Source organism: Thunnus maccoyii, chromosome 22 (assembly GCF_910596095.1).
Source record: "Thunnus maccoyii chromosome 22, fThuMac1.1, whole genome shotgun sequence".
Taxonomy (NCBI): domain Eukaryota; kingdom Metazoa; phylum Chordata; class Actinopteri; order Scombriformes; family Scombridae; genus Thunnus; species Thunnus maccoyii.
The window spans coordinates 10,329,642-10,349,808 of record NC_056554.1 but is presented as its reverse complement, the minus strand read 5'-3'; the positions used below and the strand labels follow the sequence as shown (position 1 = coordinate 10,349,808).

Below are 20,167 nucleotides of genomic sequence, written 5' to 3'. Positions count from 1 at the left end.
ACAGCTGTATCCTCAAGTTAGCTCAAAACACCGCAATCAAACCAGAAGTTCAGCTCCTTACTCTTCGACATAAAAGCACACTAACGCCTTTTAAAAAGCTCGGTTGAGTGTACAGGACATCAGAACTGTACTATGGTGTGAAAAGAAGAGACTTTAGAAACATCTGGTATTGTGTTTGCTTCAATATGTATTGTTCAGGCATATTTATTCGCTATTAGAATTTTTATTTTGAATTTCATTACCGGAAATACGTCTTTTTCTCTACTGTTGACAGTGGCGATTTTCGTCGCGTAACCAACATAGCGACCGGCGCTTTGGTGGAGTTTGACGTGGCACTCTGCTTTCACTGAGAAGAGGACTCTGCCCGATATACAGGTAAATACCAATACGACAACATTTAGACATATAGCCAATACAAATACGTAAATGTATGTCATATCATTCTATATTTGATGGTTTGTTTATGTTTGAATTATGTGTGCTTCTCGCGCAAAGGAAAACTTTGTAGTAATTTGCGTGTAACTAGCTAGCAAGATGTTTTCTATCAATGTGTAATCAACGCTGAAGGAGGTGCTGTGCTGTCATATCACTGCGCTCTTTCTTTCGATAACATATTACGCTAGCGTTACTTGTAATAGCCAGGATATTAATGTAATTACTACAAAAGAGGACAACATGTGAGTTCAGCTAGATGTGAACTGAAACCAGGCAGGGATGCTCTGGGTTTTTAGCCATCATAACGGTCTTTGACGTGGCAATTCTCGGAAGAGTCAGACACAATATGTCACAACTACTCACAGTAAACCACGATTAAGTCTTCGTCGATATACTTTTTTGCCGGTTGCAGAATAGGTAACATCGTTCGTTATGTTGTAAGAGGTGTTTCATGTTTAGAAAAGTGAGTGTGTCAATACGCAGCTGTTTTGTTGACCCAGCTGTGCCAAAGTTCATCATCTTGTCTTTCAAGGTTTGACACATTTAAAAAGTCTACCGGCCCATAGCTTTTACTCTTAACACATGCTTTATTGCGTATAGCCCACCGACAGTTTAACCCTAATCCTACCGACTGGAGTACCTACAGACCCTACAGGTATACTTTTGTCAAATCTCACAGGTGCTTTATTAGATCATTCCAATTTTTCATGACTTGTCAATCAATTTGTTCCTAATAACTTCATATCGTTGTTTTCTGTTTTAATTGGTGCTATTTAAGCAAAAGCACTCAATTCCACCTTTGCAGTTTTAATAGATGGAACTATTTATTGAGTCCAAGTTTGCCATGGGTCCTTATTTAAAGGATCACACATTATTAGGGGGTTAGGGGCACTCTGTTAGTCATTTTGAAGGTTTTGTGGAAATATTGTACTTGAGATAAAAGCTGCAATTTGTATTAAAGAAAAGTATTTATTTTTGTTTTACACAATATGCAAATTAACTGTAACTTTCCTGAAACAGCCTAATAATCTGTTTTTTCCAGATGACATCAATTACATAACTATTTACATAATTACATAACTAACTTCTTACAGTAGTCTATTCTTGGGGTTCCCAGGGACCCCAGTTGGTAGTCCTTGTATGTTATATATGAGGGTTAAAGGCCAAAAAGCTAAACAACGTGAAAAGGTGTAGTTGGCTAAAAGTGTTTTTTTTTTTATTTAAATAGCCTTACAGGCTTCTGCGGTAGTCATAATGACAGAATTAAGCAAATGTGAGGGTAAACACTGCCTATCATGAAAATTGCCACTGAACTGTAGTTCTGACAGCAAAACAGAAATAGACAACTCATGTAATTGCTTGAAGATTATATTATCAACGATAGGCCTGCTTTATCTCTCAATAAGCAATATCAAAGGTCCATGTTGCACGAGTGTTGATGATTGCACAAGGTCAAATATCAGTTGTTGTTGGTCTAATCTTGTATGCACTCGAAATAAATAAGTTTATGAGTAACACAAATGAATAATGGCAGGTTTTCTATTTCTATATGGTGTGTCTTTATTATGCAGTAGGATAATGACAATACAAATTGAATAGGAACACTAAAGTACACACTTAAATTGCATCTTTTCAACTTCACAGATTGTCAAAACCCATTCATCTTGGCATGAGAAGACAGTAACAGCCGTCCCATCAAAATGAGTCAACAGGGTTATGTTGCTGCACCCCCATACTCCCAGGCCCAGCCAAGGATGGGGGGCTACCAAGGTGGATTTGGACCTGGTCCTGCTCAGCCCTATGGGCACTATGGGGGATCACCTCAGGCATTCAATGCTCCACCAACAGGTGAACCACTTTCATTCTTCTGTTTGGATAGTTTTACAAACAACGTGTTACTGTAGATAGGCTGTAGATAGGCTGGTATTTAACAGGTCTGATTTTGCCATTTGAAGGTGTACACTTCAGCTCATTCATCCTTGAATGATGTCAACGGTGGTTAATGAGCTATAACAATAGCTTGCAATTCTCAAGCTCACACAGTTAATGCTTGCTTATGTTAGGTTTTTGGCTTACATGATTATATTGAAATTACAGTCAAGAAATGCTTTGAAAATAATAATATATTGCATGAAATGTGTCCTAGTTGGCAGCTGAAGGTGTTTTGTATTGTATTGTTCATTATGTTCCTTCATTGTGAAGTGAATTTGTGTGCCTGGCCTTTAAATAATTCATTTTCTACACTAACTGTAATATATAACACAAATTAAGTAGTAGTAGCACCCACAAAGATGATACAATAAATGTAATGGCTTTATTTTAAATGTCACTACATAGTTAGGCAAGCTCTGATTGAATGCATGCATTTTTGAAATCTCTGGACACACCACTAGCAAACTTAAGGTCTTAAGAAAAGAAGGTCAAGGCAACATAAATAGTTTTTGGCAACAATGTAGAAGTATTGCAACCACAGTGGACAGCACTGTCTGGAACCAGGATTCTGTCTGGATCAACCATTTCAGGCAAAGACATCTACTTTATTTTCTTTATTTAACCTTTATTTAACCAAAGAGTCTCTTGAGATATAGTATCTCTTTTACAAGGGACATCTGGCCAAAATGGCAGCTTAAAATAGATATCACAAGTACACTATTAAGGCATACTGCTGTAAAAACCTAGCTCTGTGTCATGTTCCTTTAAAACAGCTGTCTCAGGGTGCACATCTGCATTGAGGTCCCAACTCTGATCCTCTAAGAACCCTTAAAACCTGAACCATGTTTAGAGTCTAGTAACAAAACATGTCATGTTCCTAAAATTTAAAATTCACAATTATCTGCCAAAAAAAAATCAGTAACTTATTATTGCCATAATTTTATGTACAGTAAAGCTAATTAGAGCCTTGCAAACATTGTAAAACTCACATAAAATTGTAAGATGCACTGGCAGCCTAAGTTTGTCCGGACAGCGAGGACCATACAAATGTAATTATGATGTCTGTTACTCACTGCAGGTATGATGAAACCACCGGTTTCCTCTGCTGCTGGCATGCCTCCACCTCCAGTTTCCAGTCATTACAATCCAAATGTCCAGCAGAATGGTGCTCATCCACAAAGGTAACAATCTTCACTAAACAGCGACTGCTTGGCATGGCTAATTTTATCTGAAAGCCAACATAAATAGGTTGTGATTGTGTAGAGCAACTGTTGTGGTCGAAATGAGAGTGTAAAAATGCGCTCTGTTATGCAGTTAATGTTTCACTTTGTCAGGCTGCATAAATAAAGAGTTCCACTGGTGAAGTGTAACAAGACGCTGCTGATTTTCTCTTTATCAGAAATTGTTACTAGGTCAGCTAGTTGGCAAAAGTGATTTTGGTATCATGTTGGCAAAATCTCACATTGCTGGTTAAAAGCACATTCAGGTGTTAAGCACTTTGTCACCATTAGACAACACTGTACTTGTTGTATATTACTAATTGTTCTTATATTCCTCAGATACCCTGCTCCACCAACTGGATCTGCTGCTTATGGACAACCTCCACAGTCGGCATACAACAGCATGGCCTCCCAGGCTCCGCCTCCAGGGCAGCAGCTTGCTAATCAGATGAGTGCTATGAACTTGAACAACTACGGTAAGTTTTTTTTTTTTTAACTGATTTATACCATCTGATTAGAAAAATAACACCAAGAATGTACTCACCAAATCCACGATTAATGTACTGTAGCCCAGGGACCCATGCAGAGCCCTCCTCCTACACCAAACTCTGTAGCCCAGCAGCCTTTCCAAATGGCCCCTCCTCCAGCAATGGGCCAGCCGCAGACACCTCCAGGCCCGCAGTCACCCCAAATGCCACCTCAGATGTCTCAACCACAGTCACCCCTGACAAACATGCCAATAGCAGGCCCACAGATTGGAGGACCACCAATGGCAGGCGCACAGATGGGAGGACCACCAATGGCAGGCGCACAGATAGGAGGACCACCAATGGCAGGCGCACAGATAGGAGGACCACCAATGGCAGGCGCACAGATGGGAGGACCACCAATGGCAGGCATGGGTAGACCCTTCCCTGGGCCACCTCCTCCAGGTGCTGGAGGTTTCCAGCAGCCTGGTCCTGGAGCTGCTGGTCCACTTGGATACCCACAGCAAGCAGGTAACTTTGACCCTGCATACCAAAATAAGCTGAGCTCACACCATTAAAAAAAGCGTCTTTAAAGGGATATTACAGCTTTTTTGACATATGATTTTATTAGTTACTCACTGGCAGTGATACTGACACATTACCATTAACTCAGGGTCTGGAAAGAATTAAAAATCTGTATGTACTGTATGTAGTGTGTCTTTGATCCTTAATTTTCCTTGCAGACTGCTCTCTATTTTAAAACCATTTACAGCTAATATTTAGTCAACTGATTAGAGCTCTGCATGCAGTTCTACACTTTTACACCAAATAAATATCCACTGATAGCCATGATGTCCTTTTTAATGTTCAGGTCCGTTTGGGGGCATGGCTGGGCCTCAGCCAGGCATGCCTGGGGGCTTCCCTGGAGCACCAGCCCAACTGGCTGGCCCACCTCAGAAGAAACTGGACCCTGACTCTATCCCCAGCACAGTGAGTGGACGACTAATCCCCCTGGGACTGCACACTTTCATACCAACATACCGCATATGTCATTACATATTTTCTGCCCTGAACCAGCAGCTTATTAATTCCTCAAAGGAGGCTGCCTTCTCTTTTTGTTCATTTTACTAGTATTTTAATCAATTGTATTAATTATACAGTAATTGATAAATGATTGTGAAAAGGTTTAGGCTTACAGAAATATGGTTGGTGATATCAATTTATCCTCACATTCATGCATATTATCAGGCAAAATGCAAATATAAAATTGATGAACATTGCATATGTGTTTGCCATGTACTTTGGTTGTCTCTAGGGCTGTGCGATATGACGATATATACCGTGTGGCGAGAGAAAAATGTCTATAGTTTCATATTATGCTCTATTGTTTATATCGTTGTGACACAAATCACACTCTTTACGGTGATATTTTTTGTCATTTTAAGTCTGTCCATCTTTAGCACGAATCACATTGATAAATTACTTTTCTTGGCTTTTTACTCGCAAATGTTTTATTGTACTTACAGTAACATACCGAGTTTAGTTGTGGTCAACTCTTCACCGCTGTCTGCCTCTACTCTGCTGTGCTGCACACACGCGGAGGGCTCAGCCCCGCAGTGATGAAAGAGCAGAGAAGCAGCAAGATGGCGACCATAAATTACAGCAAAATGAATTAGACACTGTCTTTATTTGTGTTATTTAACCAAATTTATGTGCACTCTTTTAATTTCAGCTCAGTGTGTGAGAGTCTATGTTGCGTTTTGCTGTCATTTATGGTCGCGCTACTCTCCTCTGCTCTATGTTCCCTTAACCTATATTCAGACCAAATCCGGTGGTGTAGCGTACAGCCCCGGTGTTGAGCAGAGGTGTTTGTGTTTGTGCTTTAACCACTGCGAAACAATCAGAAATTTTTTTTTATTGATCTTACTCATCTGCTTTCTCACTTTCACTCACTCTCTTGCTCACTTGACCACAGCTGCTCTCTCTCTGTCTCTTTCTCTCGTGCTGGCAGGGGGAGACGGACCAACTAATTATTCATTGAATTAAAATGTGCTATATTGGGATAGGTATCATTATCGGGATATGAAATGACCTATATCGGGATATGAGAATTTGGTCATATCGCCCAGCCCTGGCTGTCTCTATGAATGTTTGGTATCTATCAAACAACTCCAAAGGATTCTGATTTTACTGTAATGCAAAACTCGTTTTTAGACCCAAGTCATTGAGGATGACCAAGCTAAACAAGGAGGACAAGTCTTCAACACAAACATCAGAGGTCAAGTTCCACCTCTGGTCACCACCGACTTCACGGTACAGGACCAAGGTAACCCAAAATAACACTTAAAACTCTCTTTAAGCACAAAAGGTTTGTAGCACATGTTAATCTGTAGCAAGTATATAGCCTTTGTAAATACTCATGTTGAGCAAATCAAGTTCAGTAATATCCATGTCATTTGTGGTAGGTACTTTGGCGTTTTTACAAACTGTAGACATTTCCTTGAGGGTTGTAATTATTGACCATTTCTGGTAACGCTAGATTAAACATAGAGAACGTGCTCTGTCATGATATTGAGGTCACTGACTCTTCTTTTTGCTAATCCCAGGCAATGCCAGTCCCAGGTTTATGCGTTGCACCTCCTACTCCTTACCCTGCACCATCGATCTGGCCAAACAGTGCCAAGTGCCCCTGGCTACCATCATTAAACCCTTTGCCAGTTTGCCAAAGAATGAGGTAAGTCATGGTTTTACTTATTACTTGAAAGTCAGTTGCACAAGTTCAAATAACATCAAAAAAAACATAATCATCTGCTAAAGTAAACAAGAAGAGAAAGATTGAATTGATTCTTAACATATTTGCTGGGAAATAAGCACATTTTGCTGGTGTGCTGCAAGTCCAACAGTTCAAAGAAACGTTTTGATTAGGTTAGTCATTTTGCTGATCTAAATTTTTTCACGTGGGTGTATCAGTCAGTCTGTACTTTTGGCATGACCTTTGAAGGGGAGAAAAAAGAAGACAATACAAATCTTCTTGGCTGGGTCCAAATTCTATAAATGGTGAACATCGCATGCAAAACATAGCATACCACACTAAAGCGTTTCTATCTTTAGAGTGCACTTTGTTTTTGGAATTTTCCGCACTGTCAGCTCAATAATGACTTACGAAACTGAAACTAACTCATGTGGGGGGACTCATGCAGTGCAGTAGGAACCCAAAATGACCACATTGTCAGAGAGTAGTGCGTATTATTCTCCCATTAGCGGTTTGCATTTTTTAAAATAAATGTTACAATTTGAGATTTTTAGGCACCTCAGGCCTTAATTGTAACATTTATGATGATTTTTGTTTATGAGTCCCTACTGAGGCATTAACTTGTATGATAGATTAGTACTTTCTTTTCTTTCTTATTTTAAAAAGAAAATGAAAAAAATGAAATTCATCACAGTATAGTCACAGCCACCAAATTTAGTTCTCCTTTGATGGATGTAGTACTCCTAGTATTGTAAAAGTTAATTTGTCCTGTGAATGACCTCCTTTTGGATCATGTGTGGTCCAAGATATTTTCTCCTCCTCCCGCCTTCTCCCAGACACCAATAGACCTTTTTAGGCAATGTTAGCTTTCTCTCTAGCTGGCTGTAGGCTAATTAGCTAATGTCAGAGACACTTGGACCACTGAAGAAGAAAGGAGGTTTATACAATGGGAATTAAACTTTACTGTATTGTACTCTCAGATTTGATTTCATCCAGTACAACCTGAAGCATATTCCCACCAGAAATATATCAAAACAGTAAAAATAATCAGTGATCTGAATTTCTACATAGCTGAAAAGAACACAATGTTGTGCTTGGATGTCATATCCATTGTTTTTGCACATAGATTTTGTTAACTGCACTTCGTAAACAGCCCTCAGATATTGTAAACACTTTTAAGTCCAAAGTCTAATAATAAACCTACTAGCTGGCTTTTCTGCAGGGGTTTTATGGAAGCTCACTGGAGCCAAATATTTTTAATTTATATTGTGTCAAAGCCTGCAGGGAGCCTTAAATTTATGAGGTTAAAACAGTCTCTATAATCTGCAGGCCTTGGTATATTAAACAGCTTCATGCTAAGCATTTACATTCCACAATAGCCAAATGTTCTGTATGCATACAATGTATATTGTTTGGATGTCAAGGAATCACTGATGCTTTGGACAGAGCAGTGTTTATATGGACATAAAAATGTACACGTCCAAGTAGTGAAAACATAGGAAGCATAACATGAAATGTAGTGACCTAAATTATAATACTAAAGAAGAAATTAAAATTAAATCTACAGTATACATTGTGTGTTAGATGTCATTCAGTCTATAGTTAAGATCTTACAGCTGTTACATCCATTGCCTTTTTGGAAAAAGTTACATGAGATTTAGTTTTAATATAATATTGACCATAATGTCTTTTGTATTTTCCCATGTAGACTCCTCTGTATGTTGTGAACCATGGTGAGACAGGCCCCATCCGCTGCAATCGATGCAAGGCCTACATGTGTCCCTCCATGCAGTTTATTGATGGCGGTCGTCGCTACCAGTGTGGTTTCTGCAACTGTGTAAATGAAGGTACGTTATTGTGGAAAAAAAATTTGACTTACACAAATAGGTCAATTGTATATGTAAGCAGTTATACATTAAACTCATTTCTTTGTCTTACCCAAGTGCCAGTCTTCTATTTCCAACATCTTGATCACATGGGCCGGAGGGTGGACTTCTATGAGAGACCTGAGTTGTCTCTGGGATCCTATGAGTTTGTAGCCACCCTGGACTATTGCAAGGTACAGTCCAGCTGTTGACTGCTTCAATACACATTATGCAAAGTGGATTATTTGCTGGTGTAAAGCAGAGTTTATGCATAGATGATTCAACAGTCTCAAAAGATTTGTCACTTGAAAAAGATGGTCCTCATTGGAGTCTGGAGTCAGCAACTTAATAGTCCCATAGATTTGCCTCTACAGGACTGCACTGCTGAGTTTTCTCTACTTCTCAGCAGGCACCTTTCATTATTCAGCACACTCTTATTATATCAAAGCTGAATGCAGAAGAGAAAGTGGTAAGCTCAGTTCTTTTGAGAACTCTAAAAAGACGTTGATATTAATCAGCTACATGTCCCCATGGAGGCCGGTGCTGTTGAGAAAAACATTAGAGGGTCAGAGTCAGTTGGCAAAGCTGAGTCACTCCAGTGGCCTACTTTTGCTCTGTTTATTAAGAGTTATAAACAGCCTCTGCAGGCCAGCTATTAAACAAACGCCTGCAAGGTGAGTTTCTTGTCATGGGTTGTAACTGTGGAAACATAACAATGTCTTACTGAAGACCATCTCCCACACAGCGGGAGTGCAGTTACCCTCCATTCAGGAATTTATGCCTGCCATGATCTTCTCACAACTACCCCGACTTATGAGCAAATCCAAATTGAATCAATGGTATTTGAGAAGAAATAACAGAAATATAAAGTGGAGGGCATAAGAGTAGAGCTCATGTTAAGTCAATGCAGGAGTTTTTAGATTCTAAAAAAGCAACGCATCCATTACACCTGCTCCCTTCTTCCACAGAACAACAAGCCTCCAAATCCTCCCGCCTACATCTTCATGATTGACGTGTCCTATAACAACATTAAAAGTGGACTGGTCAAACTGATATGTGACGAGCTGAAGACTCTGCTGGACAAGCTGCCCAGGTACGCATAATAAATCAGAGAAACACACACTCACACAGTACTGTTAGTGATTAAATATGCATCTTCTGCTAAATTATGTGCCATCCAACCATCATAATCCCCTATTCTGCAAAACCCTGGAGGAATCGCACCACTTCCACTATCTAATTTATCCACATAGATCATATTTTCAATTGACTACCAGAATCAGTTTAAAATGTAAAACTCGATGCTGTTAATACACAACCAACACATGCCTTTCCTAAAAAACCTCCTCAAGTCTTAAACATCGAGAGAAGTATTTATTCTCACCAACGGAATAATCTCGCATGAGGTTTTACAGATGGTGGGCATCGGTTAGGGACGGCGCCTAGGCAGCCAAAAATGGAAAATATTATAGTGTGTAGGCTCTCATCTTTGACAGGCATCCAAAACACAAACAAAACAAAAAAAGTTTGCTGTACAGATGGCTCTGTTTTTTTTTTGTTAACCATTACTCTGGAAGTGAGTTTTTTTAATTTATCATGGAGGAAGGAATGATATACTTCACCTGGTTACTCCTAAAATAACTTGGGAGTTTTCTTTTCTTCTCTCCACTTCATTAATGCCAGCAGCACTATATCCATATTTGTCTGCTGCCATGACATCATGCTTTAAACACTTAGTAGAAGTATACTCTAGATAAACCCTCTCTTCAGCTGTGTTTGAATCTTTATCTTTTGTTTTTATAGGCACTCAATCTTCTGGACACCCTGCACTTTTATGTGGTTTATTTTGTGCTTGCTAAATTCATGTTTAATTCTGAAAAAAATCCTAGTTTAAGTCAATGCAGATGTAGACTTTAATCTAATCCTTTAATAACTTTTTTTTTTGTCATCACTGGTATTTTTTTAATCACTGGTATGAGAAAAAACTAAATTACCTCATTCATTCCCCCCATGTGTTATTTCTAACAGTACCTGTGACTTATAAATGTTCATAGAGTTGAGCAGTTGCATCTTCACTTCAAAAGGGTCTTGATGTAAATGTTCTTAACCACAATAGTGTGCCTGCCGTGATTTACGAAGAGAGACCTACAAACTGCAGTTGGCAGCGTCAGTAAAGAATGCTTTTAAATGACTATGACGGTGATAGGTTTTGATGTATGGTTATGGTTCAACCTTGCTACCAGTTCCACACCCCAATTCACAAGAGTTCTGGTAAATGTCAGAGGTTTTCATTTCTTCATTTCTTTAAGTATCTACTTTGGCAAAATACCTTTTTTTTTCTGACAGTGTATATCTAGAGGGGTCGTATAAATAAGCCAGGCTAAGTTAAGTCTATAAATCAGAGAAAGAGGACACAAACAAATGGCAGGCATTACTCACCAGTAAAATGGTTTAATTGTTTCCTTCTCCAACTAATATTTACTTGGATTTTGAAAATCTGTAGCCATTGTGTCCTTCCTTTTTTTTGACAGATACACTCAAACACTAATAAACAATCCCATAACGGATATAATTCCACTCTTAGATGGATGTTGATACTTGACTATTTGACATGGTTGAGAAATGGTCCTTTAAAAGTTGAAAGTGATGTCCATCCCAAAGATAAACCAGATTTTTCTCGTGTTTCTTTTTATGCTAGAAAAGTGCCAGATTCAGCATCTGAATGATTTTAATGGCATTAATGGAAATATACAAAAGGTCCTGAAAGCTTACAAGTGGTAGGATCTCAACGGTGACTGCGGGATGACATGACAGCCGGCACGAACAGTTTCCTCGCCTTTATACGCTTGCACACATGCGGCCAATGTGAATAAAATTTCAAACGACTTACTAGAAACATCCTGGAATTCACAGATGTCTGTCTTCTTTCTCCCTCACTAGCGAGGAAGGTGCGGAGAGCTCGGCGATAAAGGTCGGCTTTGTCACCTACAACAAGGTCCTCCATTTCTACAATGTGAAGAGCGCCCTGGCCCAGCCCCAGATGATGGTGGTGTCAGACACAGCCGAGATGTTCGTCCCGCTGCTCGACGGCTTCCTCGTCAACTACCAGGACTCCAAAGCTGTTATCTACAAGTGAGACACAGTTTATTGTTCATTTATGGAAGAGCTCTTCAGATTCCCCTTCATGCAATCAGGCATGTTTTCCTCCTAATAAATCTCAGTGAAGACAATGTAACAAGTCTCTGGTACATTAAAACACAATAGATGAGCATGCTTCAAGTCAGCTGGATGCTTGAGATACCGTAGCAAAGCCATAATCCTGTTCCTTTCATCTCTAGTCTCCTGGACCAGATCCCTGACATGTTTGCAGAAACCAACGAGAGCGAAACGGTCTTTGTCCCCGTCATCCAGGCCGGCGTGGAGGCATTCAAGGTTAGCCCCAGGGTGACATCTGTCAGCATGACGTGGGAGATTAGGGGCCCGCGGAAACCTTGTGGAAGCATGTGTAGCTGATGTAGTTTTGGAAACAGACTAATGTCTCTAAAGTGAAAGATCAAACATCATAAGTCTGACTGGAAGCTTCCTGTTTGAGGAGCCGCATTTTAACGGCAGAGCAGTGTTCGTCAATCTACTGTAACACTCCAATCACTCATAGTTTTTAATCGCTCATGGACTCAATTAAAATATCGTGCAGCCAAAACACACAACATTTAACATGTTTTTCACATTTGTTTCAGCTATTTTAGATATATTGCACAGGCCAACTCACTCAACTTATCAAATCAATAAAGCTTCTTTTTTTCCTCTTCCTGCTATGTTTGTGTTTACTCTGAAGTCCAACAAACTTCCCCAGTGGTATGAGGTCAGCGTTTTGGCACACAGTAAAGGAAAAGTTCACACACAGCTTTTAATTGGAAGCAGTTGTGACATTACACAACACCAAAGAGTCAGTGACTTCTGGTTTATTTTTCATGCTTATTCATGTTCATATTTTTTATTTCGAGTATTACTAACATCTTTATCTTTTCTTAATCAATTTATTTTGCAACACAGGAAAGTACTCAGCAAATAAAAGTTTATTATTATTGGACGATTTGATTCCTCTGCAGGAGTTGAATTTTGAACCTCCTGACCTCAGAGTTTCACTGTAATGCTTGAAACAACACATCAGGAAGGAACACGCTACGCACCTTAGCGATGAGATCCGCTTATTTAGATATTTTTCATCTTTCTCTTCCCTCCAGGCAGCAGAATGTAGTGGAAAGCTCTTCATCTTCCACTCCTCCATGCCCACTGCTGAGGCTCCTGGCAAACTGAAGAACAGGGATGACAAAAAACTGGTCAACACTGAGAAAGAGAAAGTGAGTAACCGTGTTGAGTGAAGTTACACTGCAGTTTATTCTGAACTGCTGTCATCTGTAGAGAGAAGAAAAGCAGAGCTCAGGTCAATTTACTTGCAGTAAGCAGAGTAAGCAGTAAGAAAACTACATATCTCTTTTTCTGTGTGCAGGGTTTATACACTGGAATGGTAGAATAAATGGCTGTCATGACAATAAACTAGTTTTGAGCTTTGTTTTGAAATGAATTGAAACCTGAATTGAAAAGTCTTGCAATCACCTGTGCGAGTGTGGTAGGTTGTGTTGGATGCCATCTTTAAGCTTTGTTTGAAATCAGAGACCGCTGCTGTAGAAAAACTGCTGACTTAGCCAAACAAATTCTCTGTTTTGTCCATAGACTCTGTTCCAGCCTCAGAAAGGAGTGTATGAGCAGCTGTCTAAGGACTGTGTGGCACAAGGCTGCTGTGTGGATCTCTTCCTTTTTCCCAGCCAGTATGTGGACTTGACAACCATGGCTGATGTGCCCTCACACACCGGAGGCTCTGTCTACAAGTACAATAACTTCCAGGTACATTTGAAGGCGTGTCTGTTTATGTATAGGCCACGTAGTGTGTTACACAGCATATAGACAGTACGACAAACGTTTTTTAGTTTTTATTTCTTGTCATTTTACTAAGAAGTCATAATTTAACACATGTGGGCGAAGGCAGTTGCAGCTCAGTACAAGCTAGCTGCATCCACATAATGACTTTGGCACAGTAACCGCAGTCTAATATAGTACCGTCCCATAGGAATGATGTAACAAACGGTGGAAACTCCTCCTAACAGTACAAACACACCACATACTAAACCCTATGCTGAAGTGTTTTATTAGTAGCAGTACAATGTAGGCATTTAACACAAAGTATCATCTGTCAATAAGAGCATTTTATCACTCCATAAAAACTAAATAATGTAATTTAGTGTGATATAAATACGCAATCTGTTATTAACTTTTGCCCAAACTGACATTTGAGTCAATGAACTCTGCTTGTGTTCGATGAAATTACCTGTGTTAAAGTGCATTTATGAGCCCCAGTCTGCTTGTCAAGAGCATTGGACGCAATAGTTACAACACTGCCGCTGACTCAATGGTACTCAATGTTGTCAGGTGGAGACAGATGGAGAGCATTTCCTGAGAGACCTGAGGAAAGATGTGCAGAAGAGCATCGGATTTGATGCCATCATGCGTGTTCGTACCAGTACAGGTAAGGAATATAATATTTACTCATGTGTATCCATGTATAACAAAGACATCAGTCATGGTAAACTGTTCTTTAACCACAAGCACTGATCATAAGACATAAGTGCCGTAGGTATTGACATTACTGCGTCCGTCTGCATTCAGGCTTCAGAGCTACGGACTTCTTCGGTGCCATCCACATGAACAACACCACAGATATAGAGATGGCGGCTGTGGATTGCGACAAGGCCGTGACTGTCGAGTTCAAGCACGATGACACACTCAGTGAAGAGACCGGAGCACACATACAGGTATCCGTCTTTTAAAAGTTAGCCTCATGTGAGAAAAACAATCTGTTGTTGAGCGTTGAATCTCAGTGGTCTGATTATAACTTCTGTTTGAACCCTGTTTCCCAGTGTGCCTTATTGTACACCACCATCAGCGGGCAGCGACGCCTCCGCATCCACAACCTCAGTCTGAACTGCACCTCGCAGCTGTCGGAGCTGTACAAGAGCTGTGAGACCGACTCACTCATCAACTTCTTTGCCAAATCAGGTGACTGTCATTGCACACTTCACTGCATGGAAATACTGAGATATTCTCTTCCACCATTTACAGATTATCTGTTAACTTTATAACCACGCAGCCATAAATTTACCTTCATATAGAAAGAGGATGATGGATTTTCCTGCTATGATCTTTAAACAGTCCATTATGTCGAGAGGGGGTCATCCACTAGTCAGCTCTCTTTATTTGAGGGTGTAATGTAGTGCAGAGGTACTCTGCTGATGTACTGCAGTATCATGTTGACCTTTGTTGAATTTACCCCATGCATCACTTGATAATGCACTAATGCTCACTGACTCATGAGTAAAAACAGAATGACTTGTGGAAATAAGGACCACATGTTTCACATAAAGTGCAGATGACACTGAGCCGTTCTGTAATCTGCACATAGCGAGCCTTAAGTACTGCTGTATTACTGACCCTCAGTTGCCTCCTTTCATTGGTCCTGCTACTCTTCAGCTCCCTTGTCTGCTTTTTACTTTCCCAGTCAGATTTTTTTTTTCCATCCTCCCATTTTTTTTGTGTTTTTCTCCCGTACTTATCCTTAGCAGCCAGTTTGTCCCCTCTGCTCCTCTTCTGTCTTTTTCACTCACCTTTTCTCACGCCCACACAGCTTACCGTGCCATATTGAACCAGCCTCTAAAGAATGTGAAGGAGATCCTGGTCAACCAGACAGCCCACATGCTGGCCTGCTACAGGAAGAACTGCGCCAGCCCCTCCGCTGCCAGCCAGGTCAGCGCAGGACAGCACCTGGAATGAATTTAGACTTTGAATTTAGGTGCAAAATCAATGATGTGAACTTTTTTTTTTTTTTTTTTCTTATGCCTGTGTCCCTGCCATCCATATGTAGCTGATCCTGCCTGATGCCATGAAGGTGTTCCCAGTCTACATGAACAGCCTGATGAAAACTGCACCTCTGGTCGGCAGCACAGAGCTCTCCACGGACGACAGGGCTCACCAGAGACTGTCGGTCATGGCAATGGGGGTGGAGGAAAGTCAGCTGCTGCTCTATCCACGACTCATCCCACTGGTAAGGGACAAACTAACCTTTTTGGGACATTTATTCTCGCTTTTCATACAAATCCACAAAATAGAAGTGTTTCTATAAAGATAAGTAGGGGAGCTACAGCAGGATTTTGAAGATATGAATTGTGCCCAAGGGACTGAGGGTCAAAATAAGGAGACATCAGAACTATTATTTTGTACATTTGCGATACAGAAAGACATGTAAGTGGGAAACATTTGATCATGTTTTAATCTAATAAATCTGTACTTTTCCCAGCACAACATAGACGTGAACAGCGAGGCTCTGCCAGCTCCAGTGCGCTGCTCCGAGGAGCGTCTGGCCGACTCTGGCATGTTCCTGCTGGAGAACGGCCACTCCATGTTTCTGTGGCTGGGCCAAGCAAGCCCGCCAGACCACATCCAGGGCATCTTTAACCTACCCTCCCTCGCCCACCTGCAAGGACACATGGTCAGAATCAATTTATTAGCACTGTGATTTGAAAATATATAATGTCAAACAAAAAGGTGTCTGTTTGTAGAAATGTTCAAATGTGTGATGTTTCATTAACTGCGTTGCTTGGAGACATGACAGTATGGAAAGAGAATGTTTGAGTGTTTGGTTGAGCAGTTTTCCTCGGCCCGATCATTTGATACAGTTTCACAACTATCAGAGTCAGCACTAAAGTCATGGAAACCCTACAGTACACCAAGCTCAAAGAGAGACATTTATTTCCAAGGCAAAACTCAAGGGAAATTAACAACATGATGAATTTAGAAATCAGTGAAGGGTGCTTTCCATCTTCTCAATTTTTTATTTCCTTCTTTAAGTATGATACATGTGTTGAACCAGTGCCAGTGACTGTAGACTTAACCTTCCTTCTTATTGCTTGTCAGTGTGCGCTGCCAGAGCTGGACAACCCACTGTCAAATAAGGTCCGATCCATCATCAGTGGCCTTCTTGAAAAGAGGCCAAACTCCATGAAAGTAAGAAACATGTTCCCAAAAATCTTTTTTTTTTTTTAAAGGATTCTACATTTTTTTTAAACTAAGAAAAACTTTTCATGATGTCTGCCTCCCTCTAGTGGATCTACTAAGTAACTACATTGCCCCCCACAACTGCTACATCAACCTTATGTTATATTAAACAAGCTAATCAATCAACATTTTTCTTTTTCTGCTCCGCTCAGCTCCAAATTGTCAGGCAGAAGGACAAGCCTGAGATGTTGTTCCGTCAGTTCCTGGTGGAGGATAAAGGCCTGCACGGCGGAGCTTCCTACATGGACTTCCTTTGCTACGTTCACCGGGAAATCAGGCAGCTGCTCACTTAACCCCTCAAAGCTCAGCCCCTTCCTGACTGGCCTGGGAGAAACACAGCGTTAAAACGGACCATGCTCAAATCTCACAGGGTCAGTCTCACTAGGCTCCACTTGATTCTTCTTTATTTTGGCTGCATGTAGGAAGGACGGTCCGCAGACAGGAACTTTTTAAGTGTTTTTTTTTTTTTTTTTTTACAAAGACAGAAGAGGAAACAAGGAACCAGCGAGAGCCTTTTGAGATTCAACCTCGAGAGTCCAAAGCTGCCTTTCCAACACGCCTTTGCCACCTGTTAGTGTACATTCAGTATGATCTTCAAATAACCACTTGTCACTAGAGGAACTTCCATTTTAATCAGGAGGAATGAAACGGACAATATGCGCACTCACTGCATTTCCTGCACATATCTTGTTTGATTGACTGAAGAATGACATTACCGCCTGAGCCTTCAATGCATTTTGGCATAAGTCCCATTGGCGTCAGCAATACAACATATACAGTAACAGTCAAAAGTTTGGTTCCAAACTTTTGTCTGTTACTTTATCTCCACTGTGCAATGAGTAAAACATTTTTTAATATCACTTTGTAGATTTGCGCAGTCTGGATAAGACAAGCGGTTATTTGTGGGCCATACTGTAGATGTTCACTTTGAAAGTCAATAAATGAAGCTCGCCAGTCTTTGTTATACACTTTCTCCCATGAAGACTAGATATGTTAACAGTCTTAGTTAATGTCGTAATTTCCTTTTTTTAAAAACAATATATGCTCAAAGAAATTTTTACAATATTTAGATGACTTTAAAGAGGTTGAAACAGTTTCTCACAATTGCTGTCATAGTGTAACATGTATTAAATAAATGCTTCTTGGAAACTCACATTAATTTTAAATATAGAGAATAGTGATCCATAATGCCAGGTCATTCATAATGTAAGAGAAACAATGGCTAAATATAAGCCACTGGGTTTCCAGGACTGAAAGTTGGTCCTGTCACTACACCATGAGTGATTCAAAGCATTCAGATTTTTCGACCATTTATGGCAGAGATACAATCTCCACAGTGTGCAGTGACGCAGAAAATGTTTTGTTTTGGTGCTCTGAGGATACAATGAAAAGACCAGCTGTGTTTCTCTTCTTAGAGAGCAAGGACCAACTTGTGTCACGATGAAGAATGTCGTCATGAATCATGAACACTTCTTTATCTTCAGTGCATGAGTCAGAATATGTACACAAAAGCGACTTTTAAGGGATACTTATTTAAATATGTAATGAGACCGGTATGAAAGAGGAATGGACCGCTGATGATGCTGAGAGGTGTCAGGATTTGCCAACGGAGCAAGTTTAAGGATGGAATATAAATCTTGTTGCAATGATTCATTTAAGGAAATACTGTCCAACATAGCCATATTTTTATGAAAGAGCAAACAAAAGCTGTTTACCTCTGTTAAGACGCACAAATCAGATTTGTGGAATATATCAAAATGTGTGGACAACTGTAAAATGATCAGTTACAAGACCATCATCAGATTTTTTGTCACTGTTCAACCATCCAAATTCAGTAAAATCTAGTTACTAATTACTATTATCTGCAAAATAGTCTGTAATGATAATATTTAACATTTCAGTCATGCGTTTTCAGCCTTGCATTGTTTTTTATGGAGGTTGTTGCTTCTGTGTAATTCATGTTATGCATTTGCTAAATATTGTATGATCTTGTGTACTTGTGGCCTACAAAAAGTCTTTTTGTACATGAAATACGCAACTTGAGTTTAATATTACCATCTGCCTTAAGTTGATATATAAGTGGTTAAAAATATGTGTCTTAGAGGTATATGTCTGATTCCAATCTGTTTGGTTTGTATGCAAACTTATCTCAGGTAATTTGAGTACCTTACTTGTTTAAACAGTGATTTGAATTTAACTGGAAAGATGGATGGTTGGTTTTTGGGGTAAGACTTGTGAAAATTCATGGGCTCGTTGTGCCATGTACATTTTTTTTTATTAAAGGACAGATGCAAGTCATACAATCTACAATTAAAGCAATATTTTTCCTTCCATTTTTTCTTTTCTTCAACAAACATCCCTCCTCACCTCCAACATTTTATTCTAAAATCTAAAACTTTTGTCTAATTAAATCCTTTACTGTAACTTTTGCACCTGACTTTTTCAACTTTGACACCTACATTTTATATATAAGTACAGATAATCTTACACAAGTTATATGTTCTAAGTGATATCTGTAAAGTTACAGGTTTGCCTCCACCTTTACAAACATCTTGGATTACAAACAGTTTAACTTTCTGACCTTTTTGTCTGACCTTTTAGAAAATGTAAAATCTACAATGACACAACTGTACATCAGAAATATTTTAGAAATTTCTGAATTTGATCAATGCAAGCCATGTGCTCATGATGAGAAATTTACAAGATAGTATTTATTTTGGATGATTGATTTGTTGTGTTCTTTAATCCTATCCAGGTGTCAAAGGATTTTTGTTTGTGTGTTATCCTCTTGCCACCATAAGGGGGCGTCAGATGACTTCTCTTCAGTCAGAGACATCATGGACAACTTGTTCTGCTTTTACTGGATAACAAACTGCTTTTAAATGCATAGATGAACACATTGATCCATAAAAACTATATTCAAAATATATAATTGTTTTGTCTGATCAACTGATTAACTTTAGATATAATGAACAGTAAAGGAAGGAGAGCTGCTGGATAAACAGAACTGTGATTTTTCATTTGACACTAAAGATAAAAGAACTTCAGTTATTCTGAATTTAGGTTTCTGTTCTTTCCAAAAATACAAGCTGACTGTATGAAATCCCACAAAATGTCACAGCTTAATTGACAAGAGGCTTTCTGGCCATCACACAAATACAAATTAATATTCATATAAAACATTCAAACCACAGTCAAACGTTTCAATAATGTAAATTTCAGAATTTGCAAGTTGAAAATCACAGCACGTACATCTTCTACTCAAAAGGTATCAAGCAATGAAAATGTTAACCAAATACAGAATCTGAAGAATCAATTGGGACTACTACA

The 20,167-nt window shown here is 39.5% G+C and overlaps 1 protein-coding gene and 1 long non-coding RNA gene across 6 annotated transcripts; one reads left to right on the top strand and one right to left on the bottom strand.

Moving 5' to 3' along the window:
- Positions 1-55: 55 nt before the first annotated feature.
- Positions 56-19,710, top strand: sec24d (SEC24 homolog D, COPII coat complex component). 5 transcript variants are annotated; one of them, XR_006093487.1, is made up of 25 exons: positions 56-166; positions 275-375; positions 2,080-2,283; positions 3,446-3,548; positions 3,927-4,063; positions 4,157-4,585; positions 4,926-5,044; positions 6,269-6,380; positions 6,661-6,788; positions 8,515-8,653; positions 8,750-8,865; positions 9,640-9,764; positions 11,612-11,803; positions 12,010-12,103; positions 12,916-13,032; positions 13,406-13,576; positions 14,159-14,255; positions 14,396-14,541; positions 14,647-14,785; positions 15,411-15,529; positions 15,648-15,827; positions 16,080-16,271; positions 16,697-16,786; positions 16,990-17,208; positions 19,593-19,710. XR_006093487.1 is itself a non-coding variant. In XM_042401076.1 (25 exons), the coding sequence occupies exons 3-25, from the start codon at positions 2,136-2,138 to the stop codon at positions 17,128-17,130; spliced, it is 3,204 nt and encodes a 1,067-aa protein (XP_042257010.1). In that variant the 5' UTR covers positions 56-166; positions 275-375; positions 2,080-2,135; the 3' UTR covers positions 17,131-17,312. The 5 variants fall into 5 exon arrangements, 2 of the variants coding, with proteins under 2 accessions (XP_042257010.1, XP_042257009.1); XR_006093486.1 differs by lacking the exon at positions 19,593-19,710 and adding an exon at positions 17,323-19,168; XR_006093484.1 differs by lacking the exon at positions 19,593-19,710 and adding an exon at positions 17,319-19,168.
- Positions 8,551-11,647, bottom strand: LOC121889262. The gene is made up of 3 exons (XR_006093489.1): positions 11,562-11,647; positions 8,745-8,886; positions 8,551-8,639 (listed from the first exon to the last, which is right to left on the bottom strand). It is a non-coding gene; the product is annotated as an uncharacterized LOC121889262 (long non-coding RNA).
- Positions 19,711-20,167: the final 457 nt, after the last annotated feature.